This window comes from Heteronotia binoei, chromosome 2 (assembly GCF_032191835.1).
Source record: "Heteronotia binoei isolate CCM8104 ecotype False Entrance Well chromosome 2, APGP_CSIRO_Hbin_v1, whole genome shotgun sequence".
NCBI lineage: Eukaryota > Metazoa > Chordata > Lepidosauria > Squamata > Gekkonidae > Heteronotia > Heteronotia binoei.
In genome coordinates, this window is record NC_083224.1 from 172,192,091 (window position 1) to 172,214,512 (window position 22,422).

General features: G+C 46.6%; 1 protein-coding gene across 1 annotated transcript in view; it reads right to left on the reverse strand.

Moving 5' to 3' along the window:
• TNR (tenascin R) overlaps positions 1-22,422 on the reverse strand; it is a 599,486-nt gene that overhangs the window by 71,404 nt on the left and 505,660 nt on the right. Inside the window, exons 6-7 of the mRNA XM_060232476.1 lie at positions 11,590-11,705; positions 4,129-4,279 (exon numbers count right to left, since the gene is read on the reverse strand). Coding sequence (XP_060088459.1) covers positions 4,129-4,279; positions 11,590-11,705 — 267 coding nt within the window. The remainder of the gene's footprint in view (positions 1-4,128; positions 4,280-11,589; positions 11,706-22,422) is intronic.

Consider the following 22,422-nt stretch of genomic DNA (forward strand, 5'->3'; position numbering starts at 1 on the left):
TAGGAGAACCATTCGTGCAAGCTGCAAAGTAACATTGTATTGTAATATGTGAGCAATTGCCTTTAGCACGGGTTCCAAAGCTAAAAGAAAGCGGCCAGTGGAAGGTGAACGAAACACAGAACTGAACCTAGGACCTGTGTAGCCGCTGCACCTGTCAGACTTCGGTCTGCTACCCATAGGAGGAGTCATATACAACTGTGGTACTGTCTACATCTTTCAAGCAAAGGAGAACTGAGACAGTGGACTGTAAAGTACTACCTTACAAGAGTGGTGTGAAATAACTTCTTGATTTTTCTATGGACATTTAATGAATTTTGGTTTGTGATGATAATAATATAATTGCAAAATTATGAAAGAAATTGCTTAAGCATTTATTTGCAACATAAAAAAGCAGTGGTTTATTTCTAGTGTTTGCTAATCCCCAGGTAGGAGCAAGAGATCCCCCAGTTTGGAGGTCCTCCCCTCGCTTCAGGGTCATTAGATGGCGGGGAGGGGGGAAATGTCTGCTGGGAACTCATTATTACCTATGGAAACCAATTTCCATAGGGTATAATGGAGAATTGATCTGTGGGTACCTGGAGTTCGGGGGGGGGGCTGTTTTTTGAGGTAGAGGAACTACATTTACAGCATAGCATCCAATGCCTCTCCTCAAAAAATCCTCAAAGTTTCAAAAAGATTGTACCAAGTGGTTCAATTCTATGAACCCCAAAAGAAGGTGCCCCTATCCTTCATTATTTCCAATGGAGGGAAGGCATTTAAAAGGTATGCGGTCCCTTTCAATGTGGTGGTCAGAACTCCCTTTGGAGTTCAATTCTGCTTGTCACAACCTTGCTCCTGGCTCCACTCCCATATCTCCTGGCTCTAACCCCAAAGTCTCCTGGCTCCATCCCCAAAGTCCCCAGATATTTCTTGAATTGGACTCAGCAACCCTATTAGCTTCCAAGATCTGACAAGATCAGGGCTTGCCTGGGTTATCCAGGTCAGGGCACCCCACAGGGTTTTCATGGCAACAAAGATGGTTTGTCCATGCTTTCCTTTTGGACTTCTCCTTGGCGGTCTCCCATCCAAATACTAACCAGGACCAACCCTGCTTAGCTTCCGAGATCTGACAAGGCCAGGATAGCATGGCCATCCAGGTCAGGGCTTTAAAATAAAGTGCAGCCCAATCTCAGGCACCTTTACCAAGAAGTAAATATGATGGGGTTCTGTGGGGCTGAAGCATACATACGACTGCAGCCTTAATGTCCTTGCTTGTAATTAAACTATTATCTGGACTGAAATGATGAAACGTGTTGAATGATTCCATCTCCAGTGAACAGCTGACGATTTCTTCCCTAGCATGGCTCTTGTGCTTTTTCATAGCTGCATGAAGGAACAAAATCCAGTAGTTAGCTTTTTCCCAGCATGAAGATACAGTAATAGGGAAGGTAGAACTCCTGGATTCTTACCCAGCACACACCTTTTGAAGTCTCAGAGACCTTACCATAAAAAATCCAGAGCTAAGTAATTTTAGTGAAACCAGAGGAGCCTAAAATGATCATATTTTTAAATATGTACATAGAAGTCAGATTTCCAGAGAAATGGAAAATGTAAGGTGCACTGCAGACTGAAAAAATAAGCAGCAATGGGAATCAGAGGAAGAAGACAGATTTGGGGAAGTGTTACTCATGTATGTGAAAAGAAGTGGTTGGTCTGTCAGTGTGATTTCTTTCGATATATCCGAATATCCAGAAATGGCCAAACAATGTGCCACTAGAACTAAATTAATGAAACAATTAAGGAGCCTGAGGTTCAGTTCGGCTCTATTGGCAGTTCACCCATAAGGAAGTCTGCCTCCTCCAACTCTGTATGATGATTCAGTGCTTTGGCCTTACAATGAACCTCCACTGAGAACTTCTGATGCATGACGGCATCAATTACTCCCAATGCAGAGATGCAGCAGAATTATCTGCTCTTGGATGAGGGTGCCTGTTCTGTCTATGTGCAAATCCCAGTTCTGAGCTAATCTTTGAATCAGGAGGTATGAATCTGATCAGGAATTAGTTCCAGTGAGGGCTTGTGGTTCTATATCGTAAAAGTAAACCATCTGAAGTGTAAAGAGCGAAGTATGCCTTAAGGCCTAATGGGAGATACTGGGAGATCCAGGAGTATACTTTCCCAGTGTCTTTGTGTGTGTGTGGTGGTGGTGGTGGTGGTGTCCTGATTCTCTTCAAAACTGCAGTCTGACAGAAAGGGCATTAACCTTCCTGCCTGTGTGATTGACCGCTTCTCAAACAACCCTATGGTTCTGGTGGAAACACGCAAGCATCATATAGATTCCCATCTGTTTCTCCCAATGGGATAAACAACAACTTGTTGTTTGTTTCTGACTGGAATAACAGCGAGCTCGGACTCCCAGCAACACCTCTAGTTAGATTCTCAGCTGTCTGAAGTTTGAGCAACGCTGTCCGACACTGAACAGACATTACGCAAACTCTTTCAAGATGGCGTTATGTGGCCAGTAGATGTCACCGGTAAGCCGCCTCCTGAAAACAAGTTTCAAACACACACATCTATTTTTTAAAAAAGAGAGGAATGTCTGTTTATGCTTAAACCGAGAAGACGAGAGGTTGACTAAAATCTGCAGCAGGATTGCATATTATTCAAAAAACACTATTGTTTGACTGAAAGGCCTGTCTGTATTGTGTTACTTTTTTGGCATGGGTTCCTCAGTTTCAAAGCCCCATTAATAGCTCTATAATTATCGGCTTTGTGGATGCTTCCCCTCATGCAGAGGTTGACAAGAGCTGTTTATGTGTTTCTTTCATTGGCTAGATTGATTCTGATGAACGGAGTGACTTGCTTTGGTTGCCAAGAACAGAGCTGCGTGGGTCAGAAGCTGCTGAACCTCATCAGAGTGATCCAAAGTGAGCTAAGGGGTTTGTTAACGCCCTGTTGTCCGCAGCCCACCTGGAATGGTCCTGGAGGCCATGGAGAACAGCATCCTGTTTTCAACAGGGAAAGCCAGGAAGCCAACACAGAGGGCAAAAGAGCCAGGGCCCTGCCTTGATCCTTCCTGCTCCCACAGCAAGTAGTATTCAGGGGTCCACTTGAGGCAGTTTGTTGCCCACGGAAGGTACCCCTCATGCCAGCACCAGTTAGGTTCAAGCCAAGCCCCTGCAACCTCGGTGACAGCCCTAGTTTTCATTTTCATATCTTCTTTTGGTCTAAAACTAACTGGTCTAAAACTTCAAGCAATCATGCGTAACTTCAGTGATAGGCACTGTGGTCATGTGACAGGAAACAGAATTGCTCTGTGAGATTGGGCTGAGAATTCAGCCTGTTCCCTATTCTCGTCTCCCACAATGGCTACTTTGGGCCACTGGCAAAAAAAAAGAGCCTTGTAAGCTCTTGGAGGATTGGCTACATCAGGGGTGTGTGGCCTAATATGCAAAGGAGCTTTTGCTAGAATTCCACCCCTGTCTAAGTCTGTACCCACAACCCCCAGGAACTAGTGAGGGAGGGGGCTGAGAGCGGAAGCACTGCTGATGCTGTGATGCCGCTTCTGTGACACCATCTGGAAGTCATCACTAAGGATGGGTACAGACCAAGGGAAACAGAAAGGATTCTGTTTAAATGGCTTCCATAGGTGACGCATGCACCCAGAAGTTAATGCACATGGGCAACTATATGTGGTGTGTTGGGGGGCAGGGTAATGCTAAAGGCCATAAGCATTACCCCTGCCCCCTCATACAGTTGCTCGTGCGTGTTCACTTCTGGGTGCATGTGCTGCCTACGAGGGCCATTTATGCCCTATTTCCCCTAGTGCTCATTCCTAGTCATCATTGCTTTGCTGCTCCCCTCCACAATGCAATCTCTGTGGTGAATACCATAGAGACCTATCATATACCATGGAGAAAGACTTCCTGGCTTTACGGTCACCACATTAGCAGCATTGCTTCTGGATTCCAATTTTTCTCAATGCAACAAGCATGGGTAACTGAAAGTGGGAATTTGCCTGCCACAGGCAGGCCCCTGATAGTCCTAGCTATCATGAAAGATAAGCTAGCCCTTAATACAGGCTAAATCTATCAAGATAAGAAATTACTTGCTGGCATCCAAGCTGGCACAGAAGTTTGGGTTACTTACAGGTTGAAACACTTGCTGAGGCCGGGGGACTTCGAGCTTGTTCCTTGAGTGCGACCACGTTGACAGTGTACTCTTCTCCTGGTTTCAGCCCTGTTTGATTGAAGGTTGTCATGCTGCTTGGAAGCTGTGCAATTACACCCCCCTCATTGTCCTGAGAATTCAGAAGAAGCTGGCTGAAAGTATGGAAAACCTGGCAACACCAGTGACTGCCCCCTCCCTTCCGACTTATGGATGGGTGGTTATAGATCTGCTTACATTCCAAAGTCAAATAACCACTAGCACCATTCTCATCCTTGACAAATTTCTTTGTGGGCTTAGGTTTTGTGAATGGTTCTTCATGATCTGAGGGGGGGATTTTTGCCACACCAACGAGCCAGTTTTCAAAACCCAACAGGATCAAATCAAACCTTTTTCATTACACTGTTGTGAATTCCAGCGATCACTGCGAAATACTCTTTTTCTTTCCAGATTTCTTTACTATTCTGTATATGTTTATTCTGCCCTTTCTTCCCAGGACCCTAACTTTAATCCTCACCGACCACTCTATGAGTGAATGATCTTTGTAAGTGGTTCATTTAGCATAAGCTTCATGACAAAATGGGGATTTGAACCTGGGTTTTCCTGGAACAACTACAAGTTTTAAGGGGGGCGAGATGTAGTTAAGCACATGTTGATATATTCCAGTCTCAAACAGATAAGAAGAAATTGTGTTATTTTATTTTTTAAAAGCCTGAGTGCATAGGTGAGGGGAATGAAACTCCACTACCTCACATGGGTGGGTGCGGGAGAGGCCTCCCACTGGGCTGCAGAAAGCCATCATGGGCCCCAAATACATAGATTCTATTGCCTCCCCCACATATGACCCTGATTCAAACCAAACATCATAAAACAAATAATGTGGCTTCTTGATACCATGAGTAGAATAATAATGGTTCATTAGGTAAGAAATTGTAAAGGAAATGGGACCAGATTGTTAAAAAATAGATTTCGCTTACGATTTGCACTGTGCGGACTGCAATAGGATGTGGTGTAAAAAGAAAAAAAAAAGGAAAGGGAAGAACTCCCCAGCCAAGAACAAATCCTTCTAGCCCAAATACTGAAGTGCTCTATAAATTAGAGACAAGAAAGAAATTACCTCAGAATAAGCCCCACTGAATGAAGCGACACATCAGTCTCTCTCTCTCCCCCAAAAAGTATTTGAGTGAAAAAAATACTTTAAAATAGTTCTGCTCAACCCAAACAAAAAAAGCAGGTTTACAACAAAATTAAGATGCTTAATGGGGAAGGAAAATTGGGGAGAAGTGAAAATTTGGTCATATCCTCCGCAGAGAGGAGACGCATTAGTGGAGTCCCACAGATTTTTCATGAGATTGTCTACCCAGCAGCCATTTCCTCTGCCTGCCACAGGAGACTTTAAATTTTTTAATTGGCACTCAAATATCATTACAGTGATATAATGTTATAACAAATACGTGCACCAGGTTCTCTGAATTGCCAGCTTTCATTTTTTTTAAAAAAGTAAGCCTTTCACTTCTTGCATTGCAGAGATAAAAAATAAAAATGGGAATTCAGAGAACCTGAGACACATAGGCTCCTAGAATTTTGTCCCCCTTACCTGTCCCTCCATTTCAGCGGCTCTATAACAGGAGATGTCTTGTCCCTTGCAATCACTGCCTGTTGCTTCCCACATTGCAATATCACAAGGTGTAATACGGAATCATGTAGCACAACACAACAAATCCGCCCCCCCCCCAGCTCCTGAAGGTTGTCAGATCTCCTACTTTGTGGAGTAAATATTTTGTAATGGTTAGACAGTGTGAGACTAGTATCTGAGAGATCAGACTTCTCCATGAAGAAGAAGAAGAAGATATTGGATTTATATCCCGCCCTCCACTCCGAAGAGTCTCAGAGCGGCTCACAATCTCCTTTACCTTCCTCCCCCACAACAGACACCCTGTGAGGTGGGTGGGGCTGGAAAGGACAGCAGCTGCCCTTTCAAGGACAACCTCTGCCAGAGCTATGGCTGACCCAAGGCCATGCTAGCAGGTGCAAGTGGAGGAGTGGGGAATCAAACCTGGTTCTCCCAGATAAGAGTCCGCACACTTAACCACTACACCAAACTGGCTCTCCTATGTACACCATCACAAGCAATGGGTGGGATAAAATACATAACAGACAGCTTATCTTGTTTATCCGTTTTACTTCTTGTACTAGAGCTAAGCTGGAAGAGGAGGGCTGAAGACCACAAAACACCACAAAGCAGGAGAGTGGCAGGATTTCGCTCTCTTCACTTTTGTCCTCCATTTTTTTTTTGCCAGAACTAGACCTCCCCACAGGAATGGGTAGACACATAGATCTTTGTGCCAGTAGAAGAGGTGCCAGTTCCCTTGGACAAGCAGGTGGGGGTACACTTTCCGGGAGTGGGGAGAGAAGAAGCAGGAAATAAGTGCAATGTACCTACATCACCCGGAAGTACCCCAGGCACGTTTGGGATGATGCTCTGGTTTGTGGGCAAAACCTCTATGGTAGAATTAGTTTCTAACCAGTATTCCCTCTAAGCTGTGGAGTTCTGTGAACAAAAATTCTACTTTGTGAACTAGTGGCATTAAAGTTGTGAGCTACTGCATCAATGAGTTTGCTCTAAGCTAAGCTAAAACAAAAATGTGTGAGCCGGAGGCTAAAAAACTGAGGTAGCTCATACTAACTCAGCTTAGAAAGAACACTGCTTCTAACCATAAAGTTTTACTCCAAAACCAGAGCATCACCCTGCTGCCATCACTGACATGCCAATGTCACTTCCGGGTGATGTAGGCACATTGTATTTATTTCTGACTTTTTGCCTGTTTTGGGGGAATTCCCTTCCAGTAACCAGCTGGCCAGTGGTGGAGAGGAGCACCCCAAACCAGAGGACCCCAGCTCACACTGGGGGATCTGTCAACCCTAGCCAGTAGTGATTAGTATGTTTGACTGGGATCTGGGAGATCCCTGTGCCAGTAGTGATTGGCATATTGGGAGGCCCCACTGTGCCACAGAAACTTGCTGGATGATCAGGGGCCAGGAAGAAGAAGAAGCAGAAGAAGAAGAAAAAGAAGAAATTGGATTTATATCCCAACCTTCACTTTGAATCTCAGAGTGGCCTACAATTTCTTTTACCTTCCTTCCTCACAACAGACACCCTGTAAAGTAGGTGGGGCTGAGAGCGCTCTCACAGAACCTGCCCTTTCAAGGACGGCTCTGTGAGAGCTCTGGCTGACCCAAGGCCATTCCAGCAGCTGCAAGTGGAGGAGTGGGGAATCAAACCCAGTTCTCCCAGATAAGAGTCCACACACTCAACCTCTACACCAAATGGACTCTCTCTCAGTCCAAAACACACCACAGGATTGTTGTTGTGAGGATAAAAATAGAGGTAGAGAGGACAATGTTATAAGTTACAGGCCACACTTGACCCACCATACCCAGTTTTTACTGGCTTCTGTGACGCATGTCCCCTACCTCATGTGGCTTCTGCAGCCCAACCTTGCAAGTGAACCTACCTTGAGAAAAAGGGAGAACTTAACCAGGGCGAGGATGGACAGACTTGGAAAACGTGTCCTTAGATTTTGGCCAGAGCAGACATAGCCTTTAAAAAGCTTTGGATGTTACAAGGAAGAGTGAGAGTCTCATTACCTGAGATGTATGATATGAATTGGGTGGGGAAAACCCCAACACGACTTGAATCAGATTGTGTGACCAAGGACTCAGCTTTAGAAGTACTTTTCCTGCCCCTGTTCTTCTCCATAGCCCATTCATGACAAGTGGTTCCCAGCAATGGGACACTCCGATGCTCCCTCCTATCCATTTTTAATTGCCAAAAGGGTGCAGGGTGGGAGGGAGGTAAGGCTGAAGCCTCTCCTCCCGCCACACCAGGTTGCAGAACAGAATTGGGACAGAAAGTGCTTTTAAAGGTGAATCTTTGGTCACATGTCTGACGGGAGTCTGGATGCAGTCAGACATCTTGCAAAATGAGACCCTGATTGACACCTGCTCCCCTCCTCCAGCTTTGGGATCAATGCATGTTTCTCCTTGTGGTTTGGTCTGTGGGCACTGGGCCTGCACTGTACCCAAGCTCCTCACTGCAGGGGACGTGTTTGTCTGTTACACAGAAGAGCAAAAAGCAGGTGCACGAATGATTCATATATCAACTCCTGCTGCTCCAAAATAATGTCCAAAAAAGATCTGCCAACTTTTCCAGCATCCCCTGTTGCTACTCCTAGATCAAAAGCCTGAAGTGACAATATTATGGGACATTATTGCATATCTCCATGCCTCGAAAAACTTCCCCTACTGTGTCCTAAACACCCAGCTGCCACACTAGAGTCAAAAGAAGAGGCCAGGCTTGTCCTTTTTTTGGGATATTCGTCAGCCCTAATTTAAAGCCATCTTCAGGATCAGGCAGTTGCCTTGCCTATTCATCTGTTCCTTTCCAAATATAAAATGCATGCGGGTTTTTCCCTGCCTGACAGAACTGCTTCCTGTTATCTGGGGATTGGTGCTCATCTGGTTCATTCATGGAATCCTCAGGTAACATTTGCATTACAATTTCTTCCTTTACAGCAGGCAGGTGTCTTATCTAGCAAGAATTTAACCTGATTTTAAATAGCACATTATCTACGGGCTTATAAATATACAAAAAAAAAAAGTGCACTTCAGTTTATAGGATTCTGTTTGTGACTGAGGGAATGAACAGAAGAGAGTCAAAATGCATGTCAGAATGAGAAAGCAAACCAGAGCTTGTAAAATCTTAAAAAAACACCCCCTGGCTCTTTAAAAACAACTGTGAAACTCGAGTTATATTCATCAGTGTCTCCTTGTCTTGCTTTTATTTTTCTGCTGATCTTGTCTGCTGTCACACCTCCAGCGCTCAGTCACGCTGCCTGATCTTTAGTGAACCGCCATTAAAATAAATCGTTTTGCATGGACGGTATATAGTATTAAGGCTAGGCTTGTTGAGATGTATCAAAAGATATAACTGCATAATGTATGGAAAGGCATAAAATGTAAGAAGAGGTGCGCAGTGTAAAAATGAGAGCCTGTGCAATGTAGCGGTTAGAGTGTGGACTAGTATCTGGGAGATCCAAGTTTGAATCCCATCTTATTTGATGATGATGATGATGATGATGATGATGATATTGGATTTATATCCCGCCCTCCACTCCAAATCTCAGAGTCTCAGAGTGGCTCACAAATCTCCTTTATCTTCCTCCTCCACAACAGACACCCTGTGAGGGGGGTGGGGCTGAGAGGGCTCTCAAGGATAATCACCAGAGCTATGGCTGACCCAAGGCCATTCCAGCAGGTGCAAGTGGAGGAGTGGGGAATCAAATCCGGTTCTCCCAGATAACAGTCCACACACTTAACCACTACACCAAACTGGCTCATTTGTCCTGCTCATTCAGTGTGACTGAGCTCACAGGATTGCTGCTGTAATGGAGGAGGGGAGAATGATGTTTGGGTCTCCATGGTGGTGAAAAGCAGGATATGAATAACAAAATTCTGAGGATTGGGTTTAATTGAAGACAGGAGCCTATGGACTTGGTCATTTTCAGTTCCACAGTAGCCCAGTACAACTCCACACATTGGCACATTGTACAGAGAGGAAAAGTGGGCAGAATTTATTTTAAAAATTCTAAGTCCAAATTGGCCTTTCCAATATTTTATGTATTTATTTCATTTACAAAATATATGCCCTTCCTTTCTGCACTCATCAGGGCCATCAAGGTGGCCAACAGATTAAAACCAACAAAAAAAAGGTTACCTTGCAGGCTGTTGTGAATTTGTTGGAATACATGACCCTGGAGGTCCCTTCCAACTCTATTATTCTATGATTCTCATATTGTATAGTTATTTTGACATGATCCCTTAAGAAAACCCTCCTTTTCTTTAGCTTCAGTTTATACTGGTTTCTGGCCATGAGTGTTTATGGTCAAGTAGAGCCCAGACCAGGCCTTGCCTGTGTTCTAATAAAGTTCTGTTCTGTTTTAGCACTGAATGTTGTGGAGTTATTACAACCCCCCCCCCCCAATTAAAACAATTAGAACATTTGAAGAATAGATACTTCTTTTTTCTATAAAGTGTCAAAGTAGCTTACAATCACCTTCCCTTCCTCTCCTCACACCTACCTTGTGAGGTACGGTAGGTGAGAATGAGCGAGTTCTGAGAGAACTGTGACTGGCCCGATGTCACACAGCAGGCTTTGTGTGGAGGAGTGGGGAATCAAACCCAGTTTTCCAGATTAGAGTCAATAGAATAAAAATTTCACTCTAGATCTTTAATCCTTGTTTAGCCCTGTCCCCAAACCGACATTGTACACTAGAATAATAGAATCAGAGAAACCAACTCTATGACTCTATGATTTTAGTGCAGAATGTCAGCTTGGGGACAGGACTAAACCAGGACTAAAGGTCTAGCGTGAAACTGGTCTCTGAGAAGACCAGCAGAATCAACAGAGTTGCGCTTCCTCTTTCCATCTCCTGGTGTAAATCATCCTCCAGGATCACAAGGGCTGTTTCAGTCCCATAATTCTCTCTGAAACCGGACTGGAAAGGATCCTCAGCCACCACCCATTCCGTTACCTTTCTCAAGAATGGAACATTTGAGACTGGTCAGCAGTTACTGAAGTCTTCTGGGTCTGAGGTTGACTTTCTCAGCAGAGGACACAATACAGCTTGTTTCAAAGTGGAGGCAAGCACCCCCTCTCTCAAGGAGGCGTGACTATCTCTTGGACCCAGTCAGACATCACCACCACTGGCAGATTTAAGGCTTTGGGAAGGGCAAGGTTCATCTTAGTAAGTCCCCAAGGACCCTGTCCATATCCTTAAACTGAATAAACTGAAAAGTATCCCAAGCAGCTAGACAAGTCAGCACTCTGGAGCCATCTGATCTTGTCACTGCTAGTATCAAGTAGGAAGGGCAGGGTTTGGGAAGGGACCCCAGTGGGATATAATGCCCACAGAGTCCAAAGAACTCATTTTCTCCAGGGGAACTGATTTCTGTCATCTGGAGATCACTTGTAATCCATGGGAGATCTCCAGCTGCCACATGGAGGTTGGCAACTCTAACAGTAGAGTCCAAGTCAATATGGATAGAAGAGGCTTTATCTGTGAAGTGTTGAGCAAAGTGGCCACATGTCTGAGACAGGCAGGATCAAAAGGCCATGTAATCCACCCCCTGTGGCAAAGCAGGACTAGCAGCTCAACACACCCATGGGATCCAGACCACTATGTGTCACAAAGAGATTTAGGCTTGGCAACATATTCCGAGTTTCTCTCTTCTGGCCTCTGCCTTCAAAATTCTCTTGCAGAATATTGCCCAGGGCAGCCCCCCCACACACTTACACGTCCAATGGAAACCACTGTGCATTTCTTACTTAAGTCCCAGCTGATGGGTAGGGCAGGAAGGACCTGTTTTGAACGATGCCATTACCTTGGGGATGAAGCTGATCTCCCAGCCATCAAACGAGAAGGAGAAGGGCTCCCACTGCATCTCTACAGTGGTCTCTGTGATTGTTTTGAACTGCAGACCTTGCGGGGTGGAGAGTTCTGGAACACAGCAATGCAAATGAGAAAAAATAAATCACCTTGCTAGTGACATTGTGCCCTTTGGATAACTCAGTCCCCAAGTTCCATTCATCAACATATCACTCATTTCCACTTCCAAAGTACCATGAGTAGTAGACAGTCAGTGCAATGAGAAGGAGGAGGAGAGGAGGAGATTGAGTTTATATCACACACTTTACTTAGAGTCACAGACTTTCTCTTCCTCTCCCCACACCCTGTGTGGTAGGTGGGGCTGAGAGAGCTCTTTCTAGAACTGCTCTTTCTAGAACAGCTCTGAGAGAACTGTGACTTGCCTAAGATCACTCAGTAGGTGCACATGAAGGAGTGGGGAATCAAATCTGGTTCTCCCAGATTAGAATCCATGCACTTAGCCACTACACCAAACTGGCTCTCATCAAGCAAACTCATTATACCTGTTGGGTAAATGAGATGCCCCTATTCTCTACATCTGATGGATTTCCTGATGGTCACATAAAGATTAGATGTTAAGGACTCAGAGAAAAGCAAGCAGAAAGATAACAGAGAAACTTTGAGCTGTAGCAGGGTGCTGGTTATAGAAGGCCACTTGTGAGAGACAGACTGGGGTGTCTACTGTCAGGCAGAAACTTCAGCATGAATTGTGGTCCACCAGAAACTCAGAGATCCTGTGAGTCCCCAGTGGGGACTCAAACTGGCTTGTCATATCATTCCTCCCCCTCTGTCTTTGCAACAACCCTGTAAAGTAGGTAAGGTTCAGAGTGTGTGATGGGCCCAGGGTCACCCAGTGAGGTTCCATGACAAAGCAGTGTGTCATTAATTAGGAGGGAAGGACATCAGACCCTGGGGGCTTCCTGTGCATTTGCAGAGGGCTGACCGACTAGGTTCATCCTTGGTCTCCCAGCTCCCGTCTGCTCTTCACAAAAGGATTCAAAATCAGTTGTCCTATGCTCTAAACACTGTGCCATGCCAGGACCGCCTAAAAGATGGTATTCCCAACTCTCCTCTAGCCCCCTCATTGCTGATGTTCTTTGTGATGTTGTGTTACAGGAGAGCCTAGAATAGGCAGCTCACCTCGTTTCCTGTGTGGCAGCTTCTAGGGCAGGAGTGTCCAAACGTGCTTAACGTAAGAGCTACATAGGCTAAATGTCAGATGTTTGACAGCCGCAAGGAAGGAAGGAAAAGAAATTGATGGGGAGAGGTGGAAAGAAAGCAACTTTAACTTTAAATGCATTATCCAAGCCACCAGCTGGCTTGGCTTAGAGAAGTGATTTAAAGAGCCAAATGCCTTCTCCAAGCTGGCCAGCAGGATGGTGGGGGCGTTGAGAGCCACACACAATATGTGTGAAAGAGCCACATGTGGCTCCCGAGCTGCAGTTTGGCCACCCCTGTTCTAGGCTCTCCTGCATACCTAGTTAGGCGAATAACAATCCAGTCTTATGCAGAGTTACAACCTTCCTAAGCACAGCAGCACCACTTAAGTCAATTGAAATTAATAGCATTGGCTGGGATACTCTGCTTAGTAGGGGAGGGATGGCAATGTGGAATGGCCTGCTCTCCACAGATCTCAGAAGCTGAGCAGGGTCAGTACTTGGATGGGAGACCACCAAGGAAGGCTCTGCAGAGGAAGGCATTGGCAAACCATCTCTGCTTCTCATTTGTCTTGAAAGCTCTTTGCTGGGGTTGCCATAAATTGGTTTGCCTGGTCCCAACGGCAGACTGGCAGGGGGTGGAAGGGACCTTTCTGGGAGTGGGAAGCTGAAACATGCCTATGTCATCAGGAAGTAATGTAGGCACATTGGGTATGTTGGGCAGTGACCAGTGTTCCCGCTAAGCTGAGTTAGCGTGAGCTAGCTCTCAGATTTTTAGCCTCCAGCTCACACAATTTTGTCTTAGACCAGGAATGATGATCCCAGAGCACATTAATTAATGCAGTGGCTCACAACTTTAATGACAGTAAAGCTCATAAAGTAGAATTTTTGCTCACAAGACTCTGCAGCTTAGAGGGAACATTGCCAGTGACACTCTGGTTTTGGGGCAAAATGCTATGGCAGAATCAGATACAAATCAGAGTTTTGTCCAAAAGCCAGTGTGTCACTGCCCAACTTCTGGATTATGTAGGCACGTCATGGTTTTTTCCAGCTTCTCAGAGATAACAGGGAGTAATTGGGGGGGGGGAGAGGACAACAGTGAGAGACCCCTGCCTGGCCCAGGGGGGTCTGGCAACCCTAGTTGGTTGCAAGCTGATAGTACTCTGCTTAGCACTGCAGTTTAAGGGCTGGAGGTTCTCTTGTTCTCTTTAGAGGCAATATAACTGATACAGAGCCCATCCGCTGCACAGATGGCTGGCACCGGGTTGCTGGTGTTCGGCTTCACCAGCTGCTTGCCACATTTCACTAACAGCAGTTTTTTAAGCTGCCACCACCACGCAGGCATAGCAGGGCTGATCATCTCACTACGCTCCCTGGGAGCTGGGCTGCGTTCTGCAACATCGACAGTTCTTCATAAAAGCAACCAGGAGACCTCTCAAACATCATGATGTGACAAAGCCAGCTTTCCTGCTGAAAACACCCTTTGGTTGATGCCACCACAGCTCATCTTGCCCCCCTTCTGAGTGTATAACGCCCATGTTTGGAAACAGAGGTTTGTTCCTGCTGGATGTCTTAAGATTGTCCAGGTTTCTTTAAAACACGGCATCCTGTGTCCGTTCAATTGAAGGGAATGAACAGGCGTCGGCAGACAGCCCTTCCTTCTTGTTTTGCAGGCGTGTCCTAATGGAATAATCTCAGGGATAAGAGTGTGTGGGGAATTCTCAAGTGCAAGCAAGAGCATCATGGAGAGCTACAGGCCTCTGCAGAAGAGCCTCTGTTCCTTTCACCTCCTCCGCAGTTCACCCAGTTGAAGGCCGGTTTCAATTGCCAAGATATTTTGTAGCCTGTTGACTCAGAGTTCCTGTCCCAAATCACTACCGTTTCTTTGCACAGCCCCAGCTGGTTAGCTTAGCATCTCCTGCATTTCAAGTGGCCCTCGGAGCAGTGCCTGTAACAATTGCTTGATGTGTGCAGCAGACAATAGCAGGTGATTAGGGGATGGATCTCAGGCATTCATTCGACTAGAGTCAGCACCTTCTTTCGGCCTGAGGAGTCTTCCCCAACACGAGAGACTCACAGCTGCTGACAGCAAGAGAGGCTCCTTGGGCCAGAGAAAAAGGCCACTGTTAGCACGACAGGGAAAGAGACCAGAGAGAGCAAGAAAAGAAGGAAGCGGTGGAATAAAGGGGAGGGGGGGGGTGGCCAAATGGGGATGGGGAGAATGTGAAAGGAAGGGGAAGCAGGCAAGAGGGTAGCAGAGACTAGCAATAAGATGTAAAGAAGAAGAGGATAGGTGGCCAATCAAAACCCTATTTGTAACTTATGGTGATTGCGAGTGCATCTGTTTGTAAGAAAGAGTCAATGTGCATTCCCTTTTAAAGCAAAACCATATAAATATGGGGCTCATTGCATGTTCAGTTGTACGTGCATTGAATGTAATAGCTGAATTACTTAATGAGCATATAAAGACAAATCAAGCGTGCAGTGTACATGCACTGTATGTATATTCACCGTAATACGTGTGAGATGTGCTACAAAAGAGCCTTGTGCAGATGTTACATTCACATGAAGTGGAGCCCTGCCAACTTTTCATGTGGTCCTCACAATGCACCCAATACATGCAATCACCATAAAGTGTGAACTGGGCAATGCTTATTTTTTTCCCCCATGCACATCTCGCCCATGACAAATCCACATACAGCACAGTTCCAACATTATGGAGCTCATGCATATTGGGTGCGTCTGAAGGCAGCAGGAAAAGAGGAAGACCCAGAATGAGAGGGACGGGCTCAGGGGTGGCCAAACTGTGGCTCAGGAGCCATATGTGGCTCTTTCATCCATAGAGTGTGCTTTAGAAGCCCCCACTGCCCCATTGCCTGGCTTGGATAATACATTTAAAGTGAAAATTGCTTTCTTTCCACTTCTCCCTCCCCCCCGATCTATTTGCCGGCCTGCCTGCCTCCTTCCCTCTCTTCCAGCTCTCAAACATCTGGCTTTCATATCTTGTGGCTCTTAAACATCTGATGTTTATTCTATGTGGCTCTTCTGTTAAGCAAGTTTGGCCACCCCTGCACTGGCTCAATACAAGGAAGCCACAATTCTCATTTTGCAAGACCTGAGCAAGGCTGTTAACAGAACTTCTTGGAGTACATCAACTCATAGGGTTGCCAGAAGTCAGAAGCAACTTGATCGCAGTTCACACACATGGCAAATAGTGGGGAACCGCCCCCCCCCCCAAAGATAAGTGCACCAGGGATAAGATCATGTAGGGTGTGGATGGTGATGATTATCATTTTGGCATATGAGTTATAGCTCTGACCTGGATATCTCAGCCTAGCCTGATCTCATCAGATTGTGGAAGCTAAGCAGGGTCAGCCATGGTCAGTATTTAGATGGGAGACCTGCTAAGGAAGTTCAGGGTTGTTATTTGATTTATATCCCGCCCTCCCCGCTGAAGCAGGCTCAGGGCGGCTCACAACATAAAATCCGACAAACAATTAAATTAATAAGTATTAAAATTATACATTCAGTAATAAAATGCAATGGTTAAAACAGAATACTGAATTGGTGCTATTCTGGTGGCGACAGCCTTTATCCACTTCTCTTAAATACCTGTGCCGAGTCCATTGAATGCCAGCTGGAAGAGGACAGTCTTGCAGGCCCTGTGGAACTGCACAAGGTTCCACAAGGCCCTCACTTCATCTGGCAGTTGGTTCCACCAGCAGGGGCTACAATTGAGAAGGCCCTGTCTCTAGTTGATTTCAATCGGGCCTTCTTTGGCTCGGGGATTACGAATAGATTTTGTGATCCCGATCTAAGTACTCTCTGGGGAACATGTGGGGAGAGACGGTCCCTAAGGTAGGCAGGTCCTAGGCCATAAAAGGTAATAACCAGCACTTTGCAATGAATCCAGTATACTATTGGAAGCTAGTGCAGTTCCCGCAGTCCCGATTGAATGTGCTCCCACCTGGGGAGCCCCAATAACAGCTGGGTGGCTGTGTTCTGCACTAGCTGCAGCTTCCGGGTTCAGTACAAGGGCAGCCCCATATAGAGGGCATTACAGTAGTCCAGCCTCGAGGTGACTGCTGCATGGATCACTGTTGCCAGATCTCCGCGCTCCAGGAAGGGGACCAACTGCCTTGCCCGCCTAAGATGGAAAAATGCGGATTCAGCAGTGGCTGCTATCTGGACCTCCATTATCAAGGCAGGCTCCAGTAGCATCCCCAAGCTCTTGACCTTGTGCGCCATTGCCAGTGGTGAACCATCAAACGCCAGTAGGGGAATATCCCTTCCCAGACCGCCATGACTCAGGCAAAGGACCTCTATCTTCCCTGGATTGATCTTCAATCTACTCAGCCTAACCCATCCAGCCACAGCTTGCAGCGCCAGGTCCAAATTTTCTGGGACACAGTCAGGCCGGCTATCCATCAGTAGATGGAGCTGGGTGTCATCAGCGTACTGGTGACAACCCAACCCACACCTCTGGGCAATCTGGGCAAGGGGGCGCATGTAGATGTTATACAACATTGGAGAGAGCACTGCCCCCTGTGGCACCCCACAATCTAGTGAGTGCCTCTGGGACAGTTCTCCCCCAATCGCCACCCTTTGTCCCCGACCATCAAGGAAGGAGGAAAGCCATTGCAAGGCCAACCCCTGAATACCTGCATCAGTGAGATGGCAGGTCAGCAACCGATGATCGACTGTATTGAATGCTGCTGATAGGTCCAACAACATCAGTACCATCGAGCCGCCTCAATCCAGATGCCGCTGGAGGTCATCCACCAGGGTGACCAGCACTGTTTCCACCCCATGACCTGGGTGGAAGCCGGACTGGTGAGGGTCTAGGATGGAAGCGTCATCCAGAAAGCTCTGTAACTGTAGTGCTACTGCCCTCTCAATAATTTTACCCCAAAAGGGTAAATTCGAGATCGGCCGGTAATGTGCCAATTCGGCCGGGTCTAATGTTGATTTTTTTCAGGAGAGGGCGGACCACAGCCTCTTTAAGAAGTATTGGAAAACGCCCTTCCGCAAGGGATCGATTTACGATATCCCACATAGGATATCTGAGCTCCCTTTGGCAAGCTTTAATTAGCCAGGAGGGGCAAGGGTCCAGATCACAAGTTGTTGGGCGTACAGTAGAGAGGATCCCGTCAACTTTCTCTAGGCTGAGTGTATTGAAGCGGTCCAGAACAGAACCAGAAGACAGGCATGGGGCCTCGAGTTCACATACTGTCTCCGATGTGGCGGGGAGGTTGTGGTGGAGCGATGAGATCTTATCTGCAAAAAAGTTCGCAAAAGCCTCACAGCTGATCTCCAATTCCCTAGAATTTGGCCTGCCTTGTGACAGCGTTGTAAGGGCCGAATTGTGTTAAACAATTGTGCAGGGTGTGGAATTGCAGATGCAATCTTCTTTGTGGCTTTAACTGCCATCTCATAGGACCTCATAAACTCTCTATAAGATGTTCTAGTCACTTTGTCTTGAGTACACCGCCATTGCCTCTCTAGCTGTCTGAGTCCTCGTTTCATCTGCCGCAACTCCAGGTTGTACCATGGTGCTAGCTTAGAGCGAGGGCGCAGAGGACGTCAAGGTGCGATCCCATCAATGGCTCTGGAGAGTCTGTCATGACAGGACTCAACCAGGTCATCCAGGGAATCGCCAGGGGGCCAGGAATCCCGTAGAGCCCTTTGGAACTATTCTGGGTCCATCTGGCTCCGCGGGCAAGCTAAAATGTGCTCACTGCCTAAACGGGCTTGGGATGTGACATCCAACAAGCCTTGAGGGTATAGTGGTCCGACCATGGCACTGCTTCAGCAGTAATACTGTCCACTAAAACTCCCGCCACAAAGATCAAATCTAGCATGTGCCCCGCCTGGTGAGTGGGCGTTGTAACAAGTTGGGAGAGTCCCAGTGTCGCCATGGATGACACTAGGTCCATTGCCTGACTGGAGGTTGCGTCATCGGCATGGACATTGAAGTTACCCAGGATCAAAAGCCTTGGGTACTCCAATGCCCAGCCTGTTACAGCCTCCATCAGGGATGGTAAGGCACCGGCTGGTGTGTTAGGCAGATGGTACACCAGCCAGATTGCCAACCCCTGCCCAACGTCCCACGCCAGACCGACACATTCAATGCCATTAATCTCTGGGCCGGGAGAGCCTGGAAGGAGTAAGCCTCTTGTATGAATAAAGCCACCCCTCCCCGCTGCCCGCTAGTCCATGATTGGTGAAACACTGAGTATCCTGGGGGAGCCTTCTGGGAGAGAGCTACAGTCTCCCCATCTCGCACCCAGGTCTCAGTCACACAAGCCAGGTCCACGTCCTGCTCAAGCAAGAACTCCCGAAGGATTGAGGTCTTATTATTTATGGACCTGGCATTACATAACACCAATGATGGAGGCAAGTAATTCAACCTGACCCCTCTACCTGCCACCGTCGGGATATGACGCAGACTGGAAGGGGGCCGAGCGCTATCATGTCTTGGCCTCCTTCTCTTATAATTCTGTCTGTTCCCACCATCATACCTTCCCCTCCCCAGGAGTACTGGAATCCCCAGGCTGGTCATCCCCCCACCCCCAACCAACTCTGGATGTCTCTTGCCTTGAAAACCCTGCAGAGTCACCATAAACCCGCTGTGACTTGAACACAACAACCATATGAGCTATGCTGCAACGATGTATGATTGAAAAAGAGAGCCCAGCTTAAGGCTAAGAGCCATAGCAAATCACGGCTCCAAATGACTTAGCAAAATCAACTGTCAGAAACGAACGGCTCTGTGTGTTTGTGTATTGGAAGAGGGAGAGGTCTGTTTGCAGAGATGAAACTTCCTTCTAATGTTGTCCCGCTATGAGCACACACAAACTTTCAAGGGCCACCTGCTTTGACTTGGGCTGCCTAGAGCAAAAGCTCCCTATCAAAATATAAATACGGTTCAGCTTGAAGCCACAATTTGCATTCCTTAAATCCTACAGCCGATGACAACCCAAATAAACTCTGAAGAATGCACACTGCTACTCAATGTCCCTGTATGCAGGGCTTTTTTCTACAGCAGGAACTCATTTGCATATAAGGCCACACTCTCTGGCACCAAGCCAGTTGGAACTGTGTTCCTGTGCATTCCTGCTCCAAAAAAAGCCCTGAGGATATAAATTCAAAGACAATTACCTCAGTGCTGTTCTCCCACAATCATTATCCTTTCACAGCATCCTGTCTACAAACAAGGAATTCAGCCATATATCCTTGTTGACAATCCCAAATCCAGGGCTTTTGGGTAGAAAAAAAGTCCAGCAGAATCTCATTTGCATATTAAGCCACACTCCCTGACAGCACCATTGTTTCAGACAGGGCTTTCTGTAGAAAAGGTCCAGCCGGAACTCATTTGGATATTAGGCCACACCTCCTGGCACCAAACCAGCTGGAACTGCATTCCTGTGCGTTCCTGCTAAAAAAAGCGCCCTGCCTGTATGTCTGATTTGATTAAGCATGAATTGCAAAAGGCTTGGATCTGAGAGACTGGGAGACCTGGGTCTGGGAGACTCTAAGAAGAAGAAAAAAAATCACCATCATTAGAAGTTGTCAGAGTTGACAACTCTACCTAATAGCCATTTCTCCAACAACAACAACAACAATAACAAAATCTTTAGGATGGATGAAGAGGACCAGAAATGCAGAAGGACATGCTCCCTGCTCATGCCTTTTCAATGTGACTTAGGGCTGCCAGCTCCAGGTTTGGAAATGTCTGGAGATCTGGGAGTGGAACCTGGAAAGGGTGGAGTTTGGGAAGGGGAAGGAGCGTGGGGGGTGGCATGTGTCATAGCCATTTGCCCTCCAAAGTAGCAGTTTCCCTCAAGGAAACTGCTCTATGTAGTCTGAAGACCATTTGTAATTCTGAAAGCACTCCAGGCCTCAACTGCAGGCTGGCAACCCTACTTTCACTCTGCCTCCCCACCCCTAAGGGGTTCCAGACATATGGCACACATCTGGAACTCTGCAGGGGAGGAAAGGAAGGGAAAGGTGCAGTTAGAAGTTTAGGAGAGAGGCCAAGTGGACCTTTCCCTCTGACGTCTGCCATGCTTTCCTTTGTAACCCAAGCTGCTTCTGACACTGCATGACACAATCGCTTAGGTCCTGAGCTACTGCGGAGGTCCTGAGCTGCTTCATGAGAGGAAGAAGGCAGCACTTGTCTATCAAACACTGAGCAGGAACAGCGATGTTGTCCGTAATAGATAGGAGATAATGTGGTGGACCACTGCAGGAACATTTATACTTTTGTGTTATTGGGGAAATTGAAATGGTGGTACATGTGCTGCTGCGCTGTGCCTTCTATAATGATCTTGGTGGAAAATACCATTATGGCCAACTCATGCTGCCCTTAGATACATATTTATTACACCTGCCCTCCAAAAAAACAATAAATCTCAGGAATATCAGAGGAATGGTAAACCTCCCATTGTCTGGCAGACCTTCAGTCTGGAACTCTGGAGAGAACTTAGATTATGTACAGCTGCCAGAGTCTACGGAGGTACAGCATGGATTCATTGATATCTACTTGTTTTTAAACAATATATTTTAATGAAGGATTGTGTACATGTTCTTGTAAGGTTGTCAGGTCACCCCCACCCCCGGTCACCAGCAGGGAATGGGGTGGGGCTGCCAGATCTAGGTTGGGAAATTCCTGGAGATTTGGGGATGGAGCCTTGGAGGACAGGGACCTCAGTGGAATTCAAATCCCATAGAATCCACCCTCCAAATCATCCCTTTTCTCCTGTGGAATTTATCTTTTTAGTCTGAAGATGAGCTGTAATTCCAGGCAATTCTAAGGTCCCACCTGGAGGCTGGCATCCCTATTAAGTCTACATGTCAGACACACTTTTCCATGGATGTTTGACCATAATAAATGCTTGTCTGCTTGACTGACTGAGCAGAAAGCTCCCTGTTTTGTGATGTCCCATCTCTCTTCTTTGTAGCCATTTTGTCCCGGATGTACCAAACTGGGCTGCTGGGTGTGTGTGTGTCTGGTCACTATGGAAGGGTGGCATTTATTTATTATGTTAGATTTCTATGCCACCCTTCCCAAAAAATGGGTTCAGGACATGGAGCCTGTGATTTGCTTTTATGGTTGAGTCCGGCAGTGTCAGAGGATCTTTGTTTCAGGGCTGCATGTCTGCTAACAGGACCACTCAGTAAGGATACAGAGATCATACATCTGGTAGAGAATTCACTGCAACACATATGACCAGTTTCCCCAGAATAATGCATGGGCTAACTCCTTTGTTGGTCTGATCATACAGGGTCTGTTCTTCTGGGATTTTAGGGAATCCACCCATAGCAGATAGGCTGCACTTCTGGAACAAACTCAGCGGACTGGGAAGCCAAACCGTGACAAGGGAGGGATAGAGAGAGATCCATTTCATTAACCTGAAATCCCTGCAGTTCTTTCACCCGATCAGGACCTCCCAAATTAGATTATACTAAAGTCTGCTGGCAACTGACTCAAACCCATCGAAGCCTGTTAGCTGCCTTTGAGGCCCCAAAGAACTAATGTGCTTACAGCGGTTTGCGGTTTGCTGTGCGTTGCTCTTCTTACTAAATCAGAGGAGCAGGTGAAAGCAGGGGTGCCAGGTAGGCAGTTCCTC